The following is a 20,217-nucleotide window of genomic DNA, read 5'->3' as shown; positions in this document are numbered from 1 at the left end:
AGCTGGAGAAAAGGAGGAGGAGCTTGGAAAATATGTCCTGAGGGCTTGAATCCCTCATTCTTTTCAGGGTTTTGTTGGTCAAGGAAGATCAGGCTTTGTGAAAACTGCCTGCTGTCACCTGTGTCTAAGAGTTAGGAGAAAGACAGCATCCTAGGAAGAATGGAGCCTGTGATAGTCTTAAAGTTCAGAAGGTGCTTGGGGAGTGGTGCAGAGGTGTGATGCAGAGGTTGTCCAGGTTGACCAGCTCTCCTTCCCTTTCAATCAATGCTAAAGACATGATTTTGTCTTTTTATTTTTAATTTCCAAATGCCACTTTTCACAATCCAACCTTTGACTTCTGATTACATAAATGTATTTTTACTGTTTTTGAAAGAGAGAATTTTGTAGGTTATCTGACTACTGACTCTGCCTTGACATCTGTTTGGATCTACTGACAACAACCTCATTTTTTTTTTCATTCCTTCTCTCTCTTTTCCTTTCTGTTTCCCTCTGTCTTTCAGTTACTCACTATTTATAAAAAATTAACCCCGACTGTTGCAGGGCAAATGTATCTTAATCTAATACTTACATTTTGTGATGGATTCATGCAAGATTATTTCTGGTTTCTTTTTCTATCAAGAAAACCCCCACCCTGAAAGTGCATTTTCTTATTGAAATAATGGAACGAATTGATTTATTGATTTGGAATGGGCACGCTCTTGGTTTGGAATGGGCTTGGAATTTAAAGGAAAAAAAAAAAAACAGCAAAAAACTTGAAACATCTTCTGGCCAGTTAGGGGCAAGTTATATGGTGCCTTTGAGAGTCCCCAGAACTCTGAATCTAATCAAGATAAGAAGCATGGAACAGCTGAAAGGAATCACACGCATTCTCAGGCACATGTGGCAAACAAGGCCCAGGTTTCTTAAGGGTACAATAGAGTAGGACCCCCGAAATTCTGAGTATGAGCCTACGAAGACCTGATTATCTGTGCTTGTGAAACTGGAGCTCTGTGCCATGTTGACCTGAGTGATAGTTCATATGAAGCAAAAAGAGACAGATGAGAAATACTTCTAGGACAGTCCTGTTTTGTCTTTGTCATTTGTTTCAAACTAAAGGAAAGAAAAGTAATTTATTTTAAGGTAAAAAAATCCCATGACGCTTGAGGTTTCTGTTCTTCTTGGGACGCTGCAGAAAGGTATGTTTCAGAACATTCAGGAATCCAAAGATGGATTTCCATCTTTGTGCCCTCTGGCTGCTTTTTCCCTAGCACCATCCTGCAGATGTATGACAGAGCTGTCTCAAAGAGAAAGGAAAATGTACTGTGTATTAGAAGTTGGGTGGTAACACAATACTGTGGACTTGAGGTTTCGAGTCTTAAAGAGGTTTGGTTCTTTTTTTATTTTTATTTTACAGGAATTGTTGCCTGCGAGGCACCTAACAACAGATTAGATAAATTCACAGGAGTCCTCTCTTGGAAGGACAGCAAGCACTGCCTCGACAACGAGAAGATGATCCTGAGGGGCTGCGTCCTGAGAAACACCAGCTGGTGTTTTGGGATGGTTATCTTTGCAGGTACACCTGATGGCCCGGGGTTGATTCTAGGAGAGTCTTTCCTGAGCTATGTATCAGCAGAGTCTGGGGCTCCTGGGGTGCACAGTCTTGGGTGGGGACCTGCTCTGTGTGTCTGCAATGGGCAGGGCACCAGGGGATGACACCGCTGATCTACAAAAAGATTGTGTGGTCCTACTATGTGAGGAAGGTCTGGCATCATCAACTTCTCCTTCAAGGTGTTTGGGCCCTAATTACCTGTGGGGACTAGATACCTACTGCTTGATTTTGGCTTATTTTATCTATCTATCTATCTATCTATCTATCTATCTATCTATCTATCTATCTATCTATCTCTATCTATTTATTTTTACCCCCATCTTAATCATCCCCATCATTGTCTGTATTAATCTAGCTGTCCTTAAGGTAGGGATTGTGGAATAAAGGCTCCCTACTCTGCTATTAATTTTGTAATTTGCAAAGGTCCAGCAGCCTTTTTAACATTTTTGTAGTTCCTACAACCATACCTGTTTATACTTCATAGCTTTTCCTACTGTTTGTCAATAGGACGGTGAATCCTGGGAAGACTAGAAAGGAGGCAAGGTGCTCCTTACTTTTCCTGATTACTTTTCCTGATTACTTTTCCCCTTTCTCTGCTTTATCTCTACAGGTCCAAGGGGGCACTCTCTTGCTAAGGAAGCTTACAGTAGCACCATTTCATACAGCTACTCAAATTGTACTCATGGCTCCAATTGCCAGCCCTTGATTTTTAAAAATCCTGTTTATTGTGACACCAAATTAAGATGTGTTTTGGGCTCGTTGACTGTATGTGCAATCAAAACGGGAATGTTTTTCTTAACTGAGTTTCCTCAACAACAACAAAATGTTCATTAAAGACTCAAAAGTGTTCCAAACCTAAAAAAGTCCTCCAATTCCTCTTAAACATTCTCAGCTGTGGGTGTTAGCCAGTCTGTGGCTGCTTGGGGCATTGCCATTGTCAGGACCTGGGGAATCCCTAGAAATGAGACAGTATATGTGCTTTTATCTAGGGTGAATCTGGTTCCATAATTTTCTCGTTAGATACTTTTATCAGGGAAGTAAACCTAGGATTGTGTATTTCCTTGCTTGCTTCTTTCTTGCATTGAGAAAAAGAGAGCTAGCTAATATATCAACGTGCCTTTACCTTTCAATTTAATGAAACAGAATCTTCCTGAAGGTCCTGTGATGCGCAATATCCTCCTGGTTTTCTCCCTGTCATTAAAGAAATGGGGGTGCTTCATCCTAGGAATAGGCAGTAGCCCAAAATTTTGTTTGCATATGTATGATCTTATTTGAAATGACTAATTCAGGCCTATGGTTCAGTGATAGCATGTTTTGCTAGGACAGCTGCTATGAGCCACTCAACGGCCAAGTTTTTCTTCATAAAGTTGGCTAATGGGAAAATGTTACTACATGGAAGGATTCTTCCTTCCCTGGTGCTATGTTGAAAGGGTCTCCCTCCAAGGAAGCATAATAGAAAGTTCACAAATTTAGATTGGGCTAATCTGGTTTCAGATTTGTTTACCAGCTGTAGGATATTAAACCTTGGTTATTTAAACTTCCTAAACTGTAGTTTCTTCCACTATAACTTGGGGATAATAATGAGTCCATTAGAGAACCACTGTAAAGACTCAATGAGATAATGCATATGGGAGATGTTTGACAAGTGGTGGTGTTTTTCTTCCTTCTTTGCTGCTCCCTTCTTTCATCATCAATTCAGAGTTTATTGCCTGCTCCACAGGCTGTGAGCTATACTCTCTGGATCTTGGCAAGGGGAAATTAGGGGGATACTCTCTTCTATGGTAATGTGGTCTGGAAGTTCACTTACAGGGACCTGCACGAGGCAGATATTTGTAAAGTGGACCATGCTACGTTGATTTTAGTCTGTGCATAAATATTAATAGAAAGCTTAACTAGAAAACAGTAGGCAGAGGAATTAGTGGTTGGTTTTGTTAGCGTCAGATTTGAACAGATGGGTGTTTGAAGTCCCCTAAGTCTTGAGACATTTCCTTTGGAGAACTAGTTTTAAGTGAACAACTAGCTGTTATGAAAATTAGTCAAAATGAATTAAATCTCTTTCTGTGTTTATAGTTACCATTAAGGATTGTGCAAGGAATATAGTTGACCTACTATTGAAGGATTGTGTAAGAACTATAGTTGATCTACCATTAAGGATTGTGCAAGGAATATAGTTGACACAGACATGATTTAATTTACAAATCTATAATTTATGAGGGTCTAATATGTATTAACAGCTAGGTCATACCTCCCTGGTAGTAGTATTTCCTTTGTCCTCAAGAAAGGATAAAGTCTTATTTCTGAGGGTAGAAGTCTTGTTCATTTAAGGAGTCCATAGGAGTCAGTGCCATCTTGGTGTATACTAGGCTTTTGTGCTTGATATCTTCCATTTGCCTCATAAATCTACTCTCCTTTCTTCCTACTCTTCTTTCTACCTTGGAAAGCTGACTTGTGTGGTTTTCATTAACAGGTTTCCTTGAACTTTGATTTCTAAGTTGGTTCTATTATTGGAATCCATGAGAAGAGATTAAAGGGAAAAAGAAGACTGAGGTCAAGATATTATTTCCCCAGGCTGCCTCCTTGTATGGTTACTTCAGACTGGTTCAACAAAAGAGCAGTCTTCCTCTGAAGGATGCAAATTCTACATATCTCTCTTTCTTAGTGTCCAATAACCACACCCACCCTCCATCCCTCCCTTCTGACTTATGTGAAGAAACATCTAGATTGCCACCAAGTCCTTGGTTACTGTACTAACCCTTTGTTTTTCCATAGTTAAACTTACAATTCTGTGAATTAATCTCCCTCCATTTATCCTTGTCCCATGCATCAGCTATCTTTTTACAACTCTGAATGAGTCAGTCTTCAATACACATTTATGAAGTCAGGAAATTAATTAATTGACTATTTCATATGGTTTTAAAAATATTAAAACTCTTCTAGTAAGAACTTTAAACTTAGATATATTCAGGTTCAAATTCTGACTCTCACACTTACTAAAGAAATCTCAGTAAGTTACTTGAGTTCTTTAGCCCTCAGTTTCATCTTTAGTGAAGTATAAGGATAAAAGCATTTTTTCCCAGTTTTAAACATTAGCTGAGACAATAGAGAAACAGTATATATGCACATTGCCTGAGATATGCAGATTAATGAATTAAGTCATTAGACAATTATTTGTTACAGGCCTACTGTGTGCCAGGCACTGGGCTAGTTAACTCATTTATTATTAAGAATTCAACAAAAACAAATGCAGGTCCTTCACAAGAGTGAAACGACTGGTAGGAAACAGATAGACTTGTGGGAAGGATAGACATTAATCTCCTATAATTATAGTAGTGAATACATAGTCTTAAACTTAGCTAAATGTTTTGAAGAAAAAGAACACTGACTCACAAGTGTATATAATGAAGGAGTGTGAAGGGAAACAAAAGCAAACTGAAAGACTCATCATAAGTAAAGGCCCTAGGGTACGAGTGACCACAGTGAGATTTTTTTAAAAACAGACAAACAAGCAAATTTAAACAAGGGCAGTGTAGACCATGGAAACCTTGGAGGAGAGGAATGGACATGTCACTGGAGACATGGGTAGGAGCTGAGCCATGCAAGACTTTGTGTTCTGTATCCAGAAGTTTGATCTTTATCCTAAGAGCATTGGGAAGCCATTGCAAATTTTCCAAACAGGTGATGAGTATGCATGTGTTAAATCTGATAGCTCTACTCTTCCCTATATTGTTAAGTTAGTAAATAGATAGCAGATTCTGGGGAGAGTATAAGATTGGGGAGGGTGTGGGGAAGGAGGAAAATTATTGAATGGAATTGGTACCAGAGTGGAAGTAAAGAGAGAATTATTAGTCTTTTATTATGGAAAGTTGAGAGATGATGGTTCTTTGGATGGGGGAAGTCATGGAGATAGACTAGACTCCTTGGTTTCTCCCAGCTTTCACACATGGACTGAGAGTGGGGCCATTCACAAAGACAAATAACATTGGAGGGAGGTCACAATCTGGGCAGAGGCAACTTGAGGGGTTTAGAAAGATCCAGGAGGAGTCTGGATGTCACATAGGTATTAAATAAATGGGTTTAAAATATATGGGTTTAGAGCTCAGAGGAGCATTGAGAGCTGGAGATAGACATCTGTCCTATAGATGGTACCTGGATTTCTGGTCTTAAGTGAGATTTCCCAGAGTGGATGGATTGAGAAAGAAGAGAGGATAGCCAATTTTGAGTCTTAAGGAATTCCAGTATTTAGTGACTGGACAGAGAGGGATGAGCTTCATGGGATATGAAGAAGGAGCTAACCAAGAGGTAGAAGGAAAAGCAGGAGAACGTTGTAACTCAGAGGGAAGAGTGTCACAAAAGTAGTCAACAGTGTCAAAGGTTTCAGAGACATTAGAGAAGATATGGATGATACTAATAATACCAGATTTGTTTTGGTGGAATGATTGACCCAGAAACTAGGTCGAATAATGAGTCAGAGATGAGGAAATAGGAACAGTTGAATATAGAAAAAATTTCAAAATCTGCGTATATGAGAAGAAGAGATGTGTATATTAGCATTTGTAAATATATTTAAATAAATGCTTAAAAAGCCCATTAAGGGAAAAATTTGCTGGTGTATATGTTTGGATGCTTCACAAAAGTAAATTTCTAGCATAGAACTGTCAATGTTTCAGCATGTAGCAATCAAAAACTTTATATGCTTGTTGTGATCTTTATTATAAAAGAAACCTTTCCCATTCTCAATGTCCATATGATTTTAATAACTGATTCAGAGAAACTGTGGGCCGTTTCCTTTACACAGCTGTGGCTGGGAAGAATACACTGGGGCACAATTTCCAACTCAAGACTATGGATTGTTAGGAGACCCCAATCATATTTAATTGCCCCCCAATTCACTTTGTCTTTTAGGTAAATGAAAATCTTTTAAAGAGGTACTGGTCCTCCCTGAATTTCAGGATGACTTATAGTTTCATGTGTCCCTCTCTTCTCTCCTATCTTTCATTTCCCCTGTTCCCTTGTATTAAATAGGTACATGGATTGAAGTTACTTCTGGGAAATCAGTGTGAGAAGGGACAGCAAAAAAGATATAATTAAAGCTTAAGTGTGTCTATTGAGCATCTTCTCTGTCCCCAAGGAATTTTCTTAACAATATGTTCCAGTATTCTTCTGTTTTTTTTTTTTAAGATTTATTTATTTATACATACATACTTCTGTAGGCCAGAAGTGTGTGTGTGGAGGTGAGAGGATTCACCAGAGAGAGTGGGGAGCAGAACAGGCAGATTGACTGAAAACACTGCTGAGGGGAGCAGAGTACAAGTCAGGAGAGGTCTGCTGCACCATGTGGGTAGCTCCCTGATGGGCTGGGGATCGAACTCTCCTGCTGCAGAGGCTGCAGATAGCTTCATTGTGCTGTGCTTAAACCCTTGTGCCACCAGGGAGGCCCCTCCAGTATTATTCTTTGTTAATCGTTCAGTAACTTACCTCTAAGTCAGTTAATAATATTCTTATAGAATTACTTGAGCAGGTGATTTAGTAAATATATCATGAAATGTTGTATTGTATTTATCTTGAATATGTCTAACACAAGCTTTAAAGTAATTCTTGTCCTAATAAATAGTATATATTCTATACAGTGTGCAGTATATAATAATGGTTTTAATTATTTGTTGATATACCTTTGAAATTACTCTAGCTTCTTTGCTAAAGATATGCCAAATCTTTTTGGAAAATGGATCCACAAATTTATTTATTATATTAACTTTCCATTATGACATTATTCTGCATTATACTTACTACTGTGTTGTTTTTATCATTTAAAATTATTCCTTTTATTGCGTTCATCTTAAACTGCCTCAAACTACAAGCATGTTCATATACAGATTTTTTTTTTTTAACACAGATACAATTTATTTTATTTTATTTTTTTTTAATGTCCTAGAATTTTATTTTATTTTTTTTTAATAATAAATTTTATTGTTATATTCCCCATACAATTGCAGCCCCCCCATTCTGACCCCAATCCCTCCCCTCCCGCCCCTGCCCCCCTAAAAGTGTCTCTGGTTCATAGTTTTTTGTTGATTTTGATTTTCACTTTCTTATAGTTATTTGTTTTCCTGGTCCCTTATTTAAGTTTTCTAGATTCCTGCTATGAGTGAGACCATCCGGTATTTTTCTTTTTCTTTTTGGCTTATTTCGCTGAGCATGATCCCTTCCAGCGCCATCCATGTTGCTGCAAATTGCATGTGTTTATCTTTTTTGAATGCTGAGTAATATTCCATGGTATATATGGACCACATCTTCTTGATCCAGTCATCTATTTTTGGGCATTTGGGTTGTTTCCAAAGCTTAGCTATTGTAAACAGTGCTGCTATAAACATAGGGGTGCAGGTGTTCTTTGGAATTGATGTTTCTGTGTCCTTTGGGTAAATACCTAGGAGTGGAATTGCTGGATCATATGGAAGCTCTATGTTTAGTAGGTCCAGAAATCTCCACACAGCTTTCCACAGTGGTTGGACCAGTTTGCACTCCCACCAACAGTGTAGAAGAGTTCCTTTTTCTCCACACCCTCGCCAGCATTTGTTGTTGCTAGTTTTTTTAATATGTGCCATTCTCACTGGTGTAAGATGGTATCTCATGGTAGTTTTGATTTGCATTTCCCTGATGGCAAGTGATGTTGAACATTTTTTCATATGCCTGTTGGCCATTTGCATTTCCTCTTCAGAGAAGTTTCTTTTTAGCTCTTCTGCCCATTTTTTGACTGGATTATTTTCTTTGTTGTTGTTGAGTCTCATCAGCTCTTTGCAGATTTTTGTGATCAGTCCTTTATCATTAGTGTTGGGTGCAAAAATGTTCTCCCAGTTGGTGGGGTTTCTCTTTGTTTTTGTTATTGTCTCTTTTGCTGTGCAGAAGCTCTTTAATTTGATGTAGTCCCAGCTGTTTATCTTTGCCTTCACTATCACTGCTTTGGGTGATGTGTCTGTAAAGATGTCTTTGATGTGCAAATCACGTAGTGTTTCGCCTATATTTCCTTCTATATATTTTATGGTTTCAGGTCTTATGTCTAGTTCTTTAATCCATTTTGAGTTGATTTTTGTGTATGGTGTGAGGTAGTGGTCAAGCTTCATTCTTTTGCATGTAGCGACCCAGTTTTCCCAGCACCATTTATTGAACAAACTTTCTTTGCTCCAATGCATAGTCTTTGCTCCTTTGTCAAAGATTAGTTGACCATAAATCTGTGGGTTTATTTCTGGATTTTCTATTCGATTCCATTGGTCTGTATGTCTGTTCTTGTTCCAATACCATGCAGTTTTGATGATTATGGCTTTGTAGTATAGTTTGAAGTCTGGGAGTGTAATGCCTCCATTCCCTTCTTTTTTTTTCAGGAGAGCTTTGGCTATTCGGGGTTTTTTGTGATTCCATATGAATTTCATCAATAATTGTTCTATTTCTTTGAAGAATGACATTGAAATTTTGATTGGAATAGCATTGAATCTGTATATTGCTTTTGGAAGGATGGCCATTTTAATAATGTTTATTCTTCCAATCCACGAGCAGGGGATGTCTCTCCATTTCTTTGTGTCTTCTTCTATTTCTTTTAACAGTGTTTTATAGTTTTCTTTGTATAGGTCCTTTACCTCTTTTGTTAGATTTATTCCCAAATATTAGATTTTTTTTGTTTCAATAACAAAAGGGATGGTTTTTTTGATTTCTTCTTCTTCAGATTTATTGTTTGTGTATAGGAAGGCTACTGACTTTTGCGTGTTGATTTTGTATCCTGCCACTTTACTGAACTGATTGATGAGTTGAATTAGCTTTTCTGTGGAGTTTTTGGGGTTCTCTATGTATAATATCATATCGTCTGCAAATAGTGATAGTTTGACTTCTTCTTTTCCTATTTGGATTCCTTGGATGTCTTTCTCTTGTCTTATTGCCCTGGCTAGGACTTCCAGTATTATATTGAAAAGCAGTGGTGAGAGTGGACATCCTTGTCTTGTTCCAGATCTTAATGGAATTGCTTTCAGCTTTTCACCATTGAGAATGATACTGGCTGTTGGCTTGTCATAGATGGTCTTTATGATGTTGAGGTATGTTCCTTGTATCCCAAGAATTTCAAGGGCTTTTATCATGAATGGGTGTTGCACTTTGTCGAAAGCTTTCTGAGCATCTATTGATATTATCATATGGTTTTTATATTTCTTTTTGTTGATGTGTTGGATAACGTTGATTGATTTTCGGATGTTAAACCATCCTTGTGCCCCTGGAATGAATCCAACTTGGTCGTGGTGAATTATCTTATGGATACATTGTTGGATTCTGATGGCTAAAATTTTATTGAGGATTTTTGCATCAGTGTTCATTAGGGAGATTGGCCTGTAGTTTTCCTTTTTTGTGTTGTCCTTGTTCAGTTTTGGTATTAGTGTAAAGTTGGCTTCATAGAACATGTTTGGTATTGTCCCTTCCTTCTCAATTTTTTGGAAGAGTTTGTGAAGAATAGGCACTAATTCGTCTCTGAATGTTTGGTAGAATTCATTTGTAAATCCATCAGGTCCTGGGCTTTTGTTTTTGGGGAGGTTTTTGATTACCATTTCAATTTCGCTAATTGTAATTGGTCTGTTTAGGTGTTCTATTTCTTCTTTATCTAGCTTTGGGTGATTGTAGAGTTGTAGGAATTTGTCCATCTCCTCTAGATTGTTAAACTTGTTTCCATATAACTGTTCATAGTAGTTACTGATTATTCTTTTGATTTCTGCTGTGTCCGTTGTGATTTCTCCTCTTTCATTGATGATCCTGTTTATTTGTGCTTTCTCCCTTTTTTCCTTTGTGAGCCTGGCTAGGGGTTTGTCTATTTTATTGATTTTTTCAAAGAACCAGCTCTTGGTTTCATTGATCTTTTGGATTGTTTTTTTAGTTTCAATTTCATTTATTTCTGCTTTGGTTTTTATTATTTCTTCTACTGGTTTTGGGTTTTTTTGTTGTTCTTTTTCTAGATCTTTGAGCTTCGAGATTAGGTTGTTTCTTTGAGTTCTTTCTTGTTTCTTGATGTGAGCTTCTATTGCTATATATTTTCCTCTTATTACTGCTTTTGCTGCATCCCATACATTTAGGATATTGGTGTCCTCCTTGTCGTTCAATTCAAAAAATTTTTTAATTTCCTCTTTGATCTCCTCATTAGTCCAGTGGTCTTCCAGTAGTGTGGTTTTTAATCTCCATAAGGTAGGAAAGTTCCTTGCCTTCTTTTTATGGTTTATTTCTAGTTTGATGCCTTCATGGTCAGAAAAGATGGTTGATATGATTTCAATCTTGGTGTATCTGTTGATGTTTGTCTTGTGCCCCAGTATGTGATCGATCCTGGAGAATGATCCGTGTGCGCTTGAGAAAAATGTGTACTCCGTTTTTTTGGGGTTTAGTGTTCTATAGATGTCTGTTAAGCCCAATTGCTCTAGGTCCTTATTTAGAGCTTTGGTTTCTTTACTTATTTTTTGTCTTGTTGATCTATCCATTGTTGATAGTGGTGTGTTGAAGTCTCCCACTACGTATGTGTTTTCTCTGATGTCTGTTTTCAGAGAGGACAACAGTTGTCTGATATATTTTGGTGCTCCTTCGTTTGGTGAGTATATGTTAATGAGTGTTATTTCTTCTTGAAGCATTGTCCCCTTGATCATAATGTAGTGACCATTGGGGTCTCTTTTTATCTTTTTGAGTTTGAAATCTGTTTTATCTGATATAAGTATAGCTGTTCCTGCTTTCTTTTTTGGTCCATTTGCTTGTAGGATTGTTTTCCATCCTTTAACTTTGAGCCTATTTTTATCTTTTGTAGCTAAATGTGTTTCCTGGAGACAGCAAAAGGTTGGGTTTTGTTTCTTAATCCAGGCTGCAACTCTGTGTCTTTTTATTGAAGAGTTTAGTCCATTTACATTTAGAGTTAATATTGATATGTTAACATCTGTATTTGCCATTGTGTTTGTCTTTCCTTTGATTTTATTTATTTATTCTTTTAATAACTTTTTTTTTTTGGCCTTCTTTCATTGTTATTCGTCCCTCTGAGGTTCTGGCTTTAGGACTCCTTGTAGTATTTTTTGGAGTGGGGGTTTAGTTGCAATGAAATTCCGGAGTTTCTGTTTGTCTGGGAAGGTCCATATTCTTTCTTCAAAGAGGAAGGAGAGCTTTGTGGGATAGAGTATTCTTGGTTGGCATCTGTTTTCTTGGAGTCTGTTGACTATGTCCCTCCACTCTCTCCTTGCCCGTAGTGTTTCTTCGGAGAAGTCTGATGTCAGCCTGATTGGCTTTCCTTTGAATGTTATCTGTTTCTTCCCTCTTGCCAGCTTCATTATTTTTTCCTTGTCCTGGATTCTTGGGAGCTTTACTATTATGTGTCTTGCTGTATTTTTTCTTTTGTCGTGGAAGTTTGGTGTTCTTCTTGCTTCTTGTATATCAATTTTCAGCTCCTTCTTCACATTTGGGAAGTTCTCTTCAATTATCTCTTTGAATATTTTCTCTGTTCCTACTTCTCTCTCCTCTCCTTCTGGTATTCCTATAACTCTTATATTTCCTTTCCTCATGGAGTCAGATAGTTCCCGAAGTCTTTCTTCATTCTTTTTCCTTCGTACTTCTCTTTCCTTTTCTGTTTTGGTTCTTTTTATTTCTGTGTCTTCAAGAGCACTTATTCGTTCTTCCATTTCATCAATTCTGCTTTCATTGCTTTTCCCAGAATTCTTTAGTTCTTCCACTAATTCTTTGATCTCCTGCATTTCTTTTACTTCCCTCTTTAGGGACTCAATTTCATTCTTCTGATCGTTGATTATTTTTCCCTTATCATTGTTTTCCTTTATGACTTCTGTCAGTTTTTTAATCACGGCAATTTTAAATTCTCTTTCTGGAAGGCTCAGAAGTTCTTCCAAGTTACTGTCGTTGCAATCTGAGGGCTGGTTTTCTTTTTGTGGTGTGCTTTTTCTCTGGAGAGTTGCTAGGTTGCGTGTGGTTCTTCTCCTCCCTACTGTCTGTTTTCTAATTTGCCATATGCGTTGGGACACTGTGTAGTTGGGACTGGCCGGCATCTTGGGTGAGCTTCTCTGCTCCCCTCTGGTTCCTCCAGGAGTCATCAGTCAGTTTCAAGCAGTGTTTATTGGAGAAAGGTCCCTGTCCTAAAATGTCGATGTGGGGACACTCCCCTGTGTGCCTGGTCTGCCCCGGCGATGGGTTCCTGCTCCCCCTCTGGGCTTGGTCTGCAGGCCAGAGGGGGTCTGGCGTGGGCGAACTTCCCCCGCTCACCTCTGGCTCCTGAGGAAGCCTTCTGCAGGTAGTCTTTACTGAAGAAATGTCCCTGTTCTATAATGGTGATGTGGGACACACTCCCTGCGCGTCTGTTCTCAGGCACACTCTTCTGTGTGCCTGGTCTGCCCTGGCTGTGGATGCTCGCTCTCCCTGTGGGCTCAGACTACTTGTTCGGAAGGGGCCGGGTGTGGGCTAACTCCCCAGCTGGCCACTAGCTCCTTCAGGAGCCTGTGCTGGCTTCAAGTCGCTAGGTGGCGCCAGAGATCTCTCCTAGAGCCCTTGGGGAGCTGATTTTCCACCCCGTGGGACAGGGAGCAGAGCGGGGATGGTAGGGTACACCTCAACGGCTTTGGGGTGCTGTGTCTGCCTTGTGCCCCACCGTCGTGGGGAACCCACGCCCCTAATTTCGTGCCCCGGGTCTCAGTTCCAAAGCCCTCAGTTCCAGGACGCGGGCTGTAGCCCAGTTCAGTGGCGCGGGAATGGCGCCTTTTGCACCGCTCCCGTGCCTGGGCGCCTGGTTCCTGCTTACTCAGGGAGGGACCTTCACCTCAGTGAGGACCTCCGAGCGTCTTCCTGCAAGCCTAGGTCGTCTCCCAAGCCTAGGTCGCAGGCGCGGGGACCTGGGCAGCCGCTATCCTGGTCTGCACTTGCTTTTCAAGCGCGCTGAGCGCGCCCTTTTCCGCGCAAGCTTACTGGCAGCCCGGGCTGTGTGCTCGTCTCCCGGGGTCTTTGTTCTTCTCTAATGGCGCCCGGAGCCGTTTGTTCACCGCCGCGGCGAATCCTGCAGGGTTCGCCTCAGCTCCCGTTCACGGGGTGTGGTGGCTGCAATAGTTCCTTTCCACTCACAGTCCCACTTGCTGCGTCCGTTTTTCTTGTTGGCCGTTTTGGTTTGTTGTTTCCCTCCTCTCTGCCGACTTTGTGGGCGGGGGAGGGGAGCAGGGTTCTCCGCTTCCCTCCCTTCTGGTCCTCTTTTATGGCAACTTTCTTCTTTGGGCAGTTTGCTGGAGTCATCCGTTTGTCTTCCGTGTCCCAGTTCTCACTGGGACCTGCCGCTTTTCCTCCCTATTAACTTTTTTTAATGGGAGATCTTACTCGCAGCGTCTCCTTGCCGCCATGTTGCTCCGCCCCTCCCTCATATACAGATTTTTGAAAATAGCGTTTAATCAACCTTTCAGTTGCAAGTTCTTTCTGAATTTCTCTTATTCTAAGGAGAACAGTTTCCAAGGGTGTTGCAAACCACTAATTGTGAATCATGTACAACTTAATTGTCTTTGCTCTTAATAAAAGTGCTATTATTAAAAAAATTGACATATTTTTCCTTTTAGGAACATGTGATATAAGAAGAAATCAATAATAATAGTAATAATAATAATAATACATTTCAAAGTTGTTACTTATTTTTTTTTTTCTTTTCAGGTCCTGACACTAAACTAATGCAGAACAGTGGTAAGACAAAGTTTAAAAGGACAAGCATTGATAGGTTGATGAACACTCTAGTATTGTGGGTAAGTTATAAATTTAGGAAATATCAGTACTCACTGTTATCTTAACATATGTTTCAGAAATCTGTAAATTTCTCCTGTGAAGTTTGTATTTGGGATTTGCATTTTGGGCCTAATTTGCCCTCTATCTTCTAGATAATAATTTCTCAACCATTGTTAGAATTTCTCATGAGAAATGGATTAGTGCTTATATTTCAAAATCTGACAAGTTCCCCTTAGTTGAGGGATTTGCAAGTTCTCAATAGTTGAGAGATTTGTTTCTGAAAAAACAAAGCATAATTTAAAAACTAGTTTTGGGGTTTCTTTTTTTGGTCTTATTTTTCCTTGCTTATTTCCTCTCTACACAGTTTATGGAGAATATTGGCTTCATAGGTGAATGACTTGTAGTTCCATAGACCTCCACCCAGAAACAGAAGGTCTCATGCTTGATTTACTCATCTGCCTTCTCTATGGAATTAACACTTTTTGAGCAAGGCTTCCTGCCTTTTAAAGTAGGCCCTGAAAATTATGTAGCTGGGGCCTCCCCGGTGGCGCAGCGGTTGAGCGCTGGGTTGCGAAGCTGCCCGCGGCCTCTGCGACGCAGGTTCGATCCCCGGCTGCTCCCCGGCCACCGGAGGAGGATCCCACATGGCGCGCAGAACTCTCCTGCCGCCCGCTGCTCCCCTCAGCAGTGTACTTCGGTCCTTCTGCCTGCTCTGCTCCCCGCTCTGCCTCTGGTGAATTCTCTCACCCTCCCGCGCTTCTGACTGTACCCAGTGCATGTATAAACAAAACAAAACAAAACAAAACAAAAAAAAAAAAATTATGTAGCTGATTCTGCTGGTGAATCCTCTGAAGTTCAAGTCACAGTTCTCTTTCATGAAGATGTCTAAACCCCCTATCCATGTTTATCTTTCCTCTGAAATTATATCAATAATATTTAATAATTTATCACTTGTTTACAAAAAAACCTCAAGCATTGATTGTATCCTATCCTTGTCAGTTAATCTTGTCACCTCATAATATCAATGTGTTGTTATCTGACTTTTTGTACAAAAGTGTTTTTCTTCCTTATATGGGGGTTAAGTTTGAAGACAGTGACTCAGAACCATGTTTATACCTGCCCCATCACAGGCTTATTTTTTAAAAAAAATTTATTTTATATAATTCTTACATCATTTTTCATTTTTTAAATTTAATTTTTATTTTTATATTCCCCATACAATTACTTTATTTTGACCCCAATCCCACCTTCCCCCACCCCCCACTTCCCATAGAGTGTCTCTGGTTCATAATCGTTTGTTGATTTTGATATTTTCTTTCTTATAGTTATTCTTTTTCCTGGTCCCTTAATTAGGTTTTCTAGATTCCTGCTATGAGTGAGACCATCTGGTATTTTTCTTTTTCTTTCTGGCTTATTTCGCTGAGTATGATCCCTTCCAGCGCCATCCATGTTGCTGCAAATTGCATGTGTTTATCTTTTTTGATTGCTGAGTAATATTCCATGGTGTATATGGACCACATCTTCTTGATCCAGTCATCTATTTTTGGGCATTTGGGTTGTTTCCAAAGCTTAGCTATTGTAAATAGTGCTGCTATAAACATAGGGGTGCAGATGCTCTTTGGAATTGATGTTTCTGTGTCCTTTGGGTAAATACCTAGGAGTGGAATTGCTGGATCATATGGAAGCTCTATGTTTAGTAGGTCCAGAAATCTCCACACAGCTCTCCATAGTGGTTGGACCAGTTTGCACTCCCACCAACAGTGCAGGAGAGTTCCTTTTTCACAGGCTTATTAGAAACAAAATTTGAACTAAATAGATATTTCCTTAACTGGCATGTAATAGTGGAACTCTGAATAAGGAATGAAAGAAAGAAACAAATACCATTAGACACAAAATAATGGCTTCTCTCTGTTATATCATCAGAATCACCCCCAAACCTGAGCTTTGCTCTTGCTCCATTTTTCTCTTGGGAAAGAGTTCATGGGGTAAAAGGGACAGACCCAAAAGGTGTCAGTGCCTCCCTTCTATTATTCCCAACTTAAATGGCCCTGAGCCCACTTTTAGCTTCCATGGGCATTGTATGTTTCTCTACCAAGAGTAAAATTACTGGTGTGAAGTAGAGATTGTCCCAGCTTTATGTACTAGAAAATAGGATGATCTAGTGGAGGTACTAGAGACAAGTCCATCTTTAAATTCGTCAATTTATTGCCTGGTGTCACCAATTGTAATGCTCTTAATGTAGTTGAGTGCACTGTATTTAGGGTATCCGTCATTGAAAGGGTATCATACAGATACCAAGTTCGTAGGATTTAATGGATTCACAAGTCTACTTTTCTCTAATACATAGTTTACTGAAATACTTTAAACCAGTACTTCCCAACTTTGTCTTTTTATGTACCTGTTTTGTTTATGAGAATAGAAAGGATAAAACAATCCTAAAATTTCTGAATATTCTTTTTTTGGATGAAAACCAAATAGGAGGGAAGTACATTCCTGTTCTCTTGCCCCTCTCCTCCTCAGCAGTGCTGGTCTCTGCTCCTTACTCACGGCGACACCAGCAAAGTCAGCAGAGCAGTGTGGCTAGCGCAGATCTTAAATGCTCACTGAGTGTATGTCCTTCCTTCCTCAGGCTGGAGTTCTGGGCTCATAAGGGCCACCCCTTGCTCCTTGTTGTTTTTTCTACTTTTTATACCTCCACAATGTCAGTTTTTCTAATTAATCGTAATGTAGGAGTCAGCTAAGTTTTTAGGTTGCTTCATTTTTTTTTTAATCTCAAAAGAAATGTATATATGTCATTAAATCTTTCAATTCACCTTTTTGGTTGATCTTTAGTAATTTGTCCAGCAAGCTCAGAGACTTGACTTGATAAGAGACTGAGATAGTTCTATATCAATGTTATTTTCTTCATTGTGCTTTTATGCCTTGGGTGATCATGTGAATTATAATTCAAACAAGGTATAATTTTGGAGGTGAAAGTGAAGGGAACAAGGAACACTGTTAATATCACATTATTAGATAATAATGTAAACTGGGGTGGAGCAAAACAAATAACGATTTATGTTCTTCTTGACTCAAGTCATTTAAATGTATGCACGTGTGATTTGACGGTACTAACATTGTGACCAGAGCAGTTATATAATTTTTCTCTGCTTCCATTTTATTTTGTTTTGTTTTTGAGATATGAAATGTGAAAATATTTTTTCCAATCTCAAGGTCAGTGAGAGAATTAAGGGAGTAATTGTATGTAAAATATTTAGCCAAGTTCTTGACATAAGAATGTTAAAGTTTACTCATATGATTACTGACAAGTTAGGAGAATTTTGCATAACTTGCTTTTCAAATGTCAATTTCTTGGTGTTAGGAGGGTAATTGGATTACATTGATATGTCTAGTTTGGGGTTCAAGTTAACCTTCACCATACTTACGTTCTCATTTCAGATTTTTGGATTTCTGGTATGCTTGGGGATTATTCTTGCAATAGGAAACTCAATCTGGGAGAGTGAAGTTGGGGACCAATTCAGAACTTTCCTCTTCTGGAGTGAAGGAAATAAGAACTCTGTGTTCTCAGGATTCTTAACATTCTGGTCATACATTATTATTCTCAACACAGTTGTACCCATTTCATTATATGTGAGGTAAGGTGAGAGTTTATATTTTAGTGTAGTCATTGCATCAAAATTCATCCTTTTGTGAAATCATTTTTGTTGATCTTCACGTTAAAACACTAAGATAGATGTCTTGTACTGTTTATAATCTGCTACATCTGTTACAAATGAGGCAACTAAACTGTTTAATCTGTTTAACTTTTACATTTTAAAATTATAATAAAATGCATTTTAGTTTCTTCTTTATTCAATTCAGTTTCTTAGGAATGTTTTTCTTTGAGATATGGAAACTACAGTGTAATCTCATGCAACTTAATTGTGTTGATGTTGGGTGAAACGGAATATTTGGGGATATCTATTAAGATGGTATCTCTTGTTACTAGTCTGGCTCTAGATACCTGAATTCAGATTATATTCTACCACTTACTAGTTCCATAAGCTTGGTCAAGTTATCTTGGTCAAGTTTATCTCCCAGTGCCTCAGTTTCCTCATTTTAAAAATGGAGAAAATAGTCACTTTACTTAATAGGATTTTATGAAGAGTAATCAAATGCCAGTAAAGCTCTTAGAAGAATACCTGGAACATTGTACTAATAAAATCTTACTAACTTTACTCACTTTAAGTGAATTGTTCCTAACTTTAAGTGAATACATAAATGAGTTGAAATATAGTTGGTGGTGCTTGTCCACTGTTAAATATGAAGTATGATTCATAACTCCCATTACAATTTGATGTAATTTTTACATTTGGTCTTACAAACTAGCACTAAAATGGTCTCTCTTTTGTATAACACACACCTATAAATCTTTCTCTCTATGTATATGTGTGTGTAATAAAGTTTGGAAATTGGCCCTAGGATCTGTACCTGAGTCATTCTTGGTTCTAATCCTATGAAGACAAAGGCAGACAGTCCCAAAGACACTGGAGCCAAGATAGGTCTTGGTTGTTTGACATTCCTCATCACCAGTATTTTAACAATACACAAAATCACCAACTCTAAATCCCCACTAATTTTTACAAGCTTCTTTTTCTCTCTTTCCAAAGTTCTAGCTATGATGAAGCAAGGGAAGTTTAATGCACAAAATCCACCCTTGTTTTGGATAGTGGTCAGGAAATTGAAATGTCAAGTTGTGGGAAATTGACTTGAAGTAGTGGCATGTGGCCACAACACCACAAATTGCTTTGGGCCTTCTGGAACTGTGGTCAAAATGGGCTCTATTTAAACTGTATCCTACTGGCTCATCTTTGATTCTGAGGACCTCTCATGCTTGTATCCAATTATAAAGTCTGTAGTAAGTCCTACTCTTTGCCAGAAGAGCCATGGTCAGCTTTTATAGCTTTCCTTTTATGTTCTAAATGAATAATAAATGCTCATAGTGGCTTAACATCTGCACATATGCAGTTTCATATGTCCTCCTGAAGGAAGATTATTCTGTATAGACTCTTTCTTTGAAGTCCATTGGTGTTTTTCATTTAATGATTTGAAAGTTTGTTTTTCAAAAACCAAGGCTAGATTCCCAGGTTAGTATTTTCTCCCCATTTAATGTGCCCCCTGCCGTGGTCAACAGAAAAACTGGAATGGTCCAAACAGGTTTTGAACTATTGATCTTGGGCCCTGGTATAAACAGCCATGTGATCCTGGAGACGTGGCTTTTCTGGGCCTTCGTTTGCCCATAAAATATGTGCTGCTCAATAAAATGAGAGGATTAGAAATAGTTTCTGAGTTTCCTTCTGCTCCAGATCTGCCATCTTACCTTTAGACAGCATTTTACATTTCATTACAGTTCTTGCACATGTTTTATCTCATTTATGTCTCCAACAATTTTATGAAGTAGTTATGGCTGAATTTCTTTCCTAAATGAGGTGATCTAATCAGGATCGTGGAGCTAGATTGGAGCAGAACCAAGATACAGGCCCAAGTCTTCTGATACTTGACAGTGTTTTTCCTCTACCCCAAAGTAGTGTATGATTTAGCAAAGATATCAAGCAAAGATATCAAGATAAAAATAGAGGCTAGAATTCTCTACCTGTTGTTACTGATGAAGATAAGTGTGAGCTTTTCTCTTACCTAATAAGAATAGTGATAATAATCTGGATTTGTTGATAAAAGCACTTCAGGGGATTCAGGTTGCTTGGTCCAAAATCTGAGAATTAGAGGAAGATCTTTCTTTTCAGAGGAATGATGACTTTCTTCCAAAGCTTCCACTAGACTTGAATAGGTAAAAGAATAAATTAATGACATGTGCCACCTCAGCACAAAATTTCAGAATTTAC

At 38.7% G+C, this 20,217-nt stretch overlaps 1 protein-coding gene across 1 annotated transcript in view; it reads left to right on the top strand.

Moving 5' to 3' along the window:
* LOC311175249 (putative phospholipid-transporting ATPase IM) overlaps positions 1-17,977 on the top strand; it is a gene marked incomplete at both ends in the record, with an annotated part of 155,957 nt that extends 137,980 nt beyond the window's left edge. Inside the window, 3 exons of the mRNA XM_084240154.1 lie at positions 1,394-1,552; positions 14,270-14,358; positions 17,777-17,977. Coding sequence (XP_084096280.1) covers positions 1,394-1,552; positions 14,270-14,358; positions 17,777-17,977 — 449 coding nt within the window. The remainder of the gene's footprint in view (positions 1-1,393; positions 1,553-14,269; positions 14,359-17,776) is intronic.
* Between the last annotated feature and the right edge of the window lie 2,240 nt (positions 17,978-20,217).

The sequence above is a fragment of the Talpa europaea genome (assembly GCF_964194135.1).
Source record: "Talpa europaea genome assembly, chromosome: 8".
Taxonomy (NCBI): Eukaryota; Metazoa; Chordata; class Mammalia; order Eulipotyphla; family Talpidae; genus Talpa; species Talpa europaea.
Note: the sequence above shows the minus strand (reverse complement) of the source record. Positions and strands in the feature narration are given on the sequence as shown.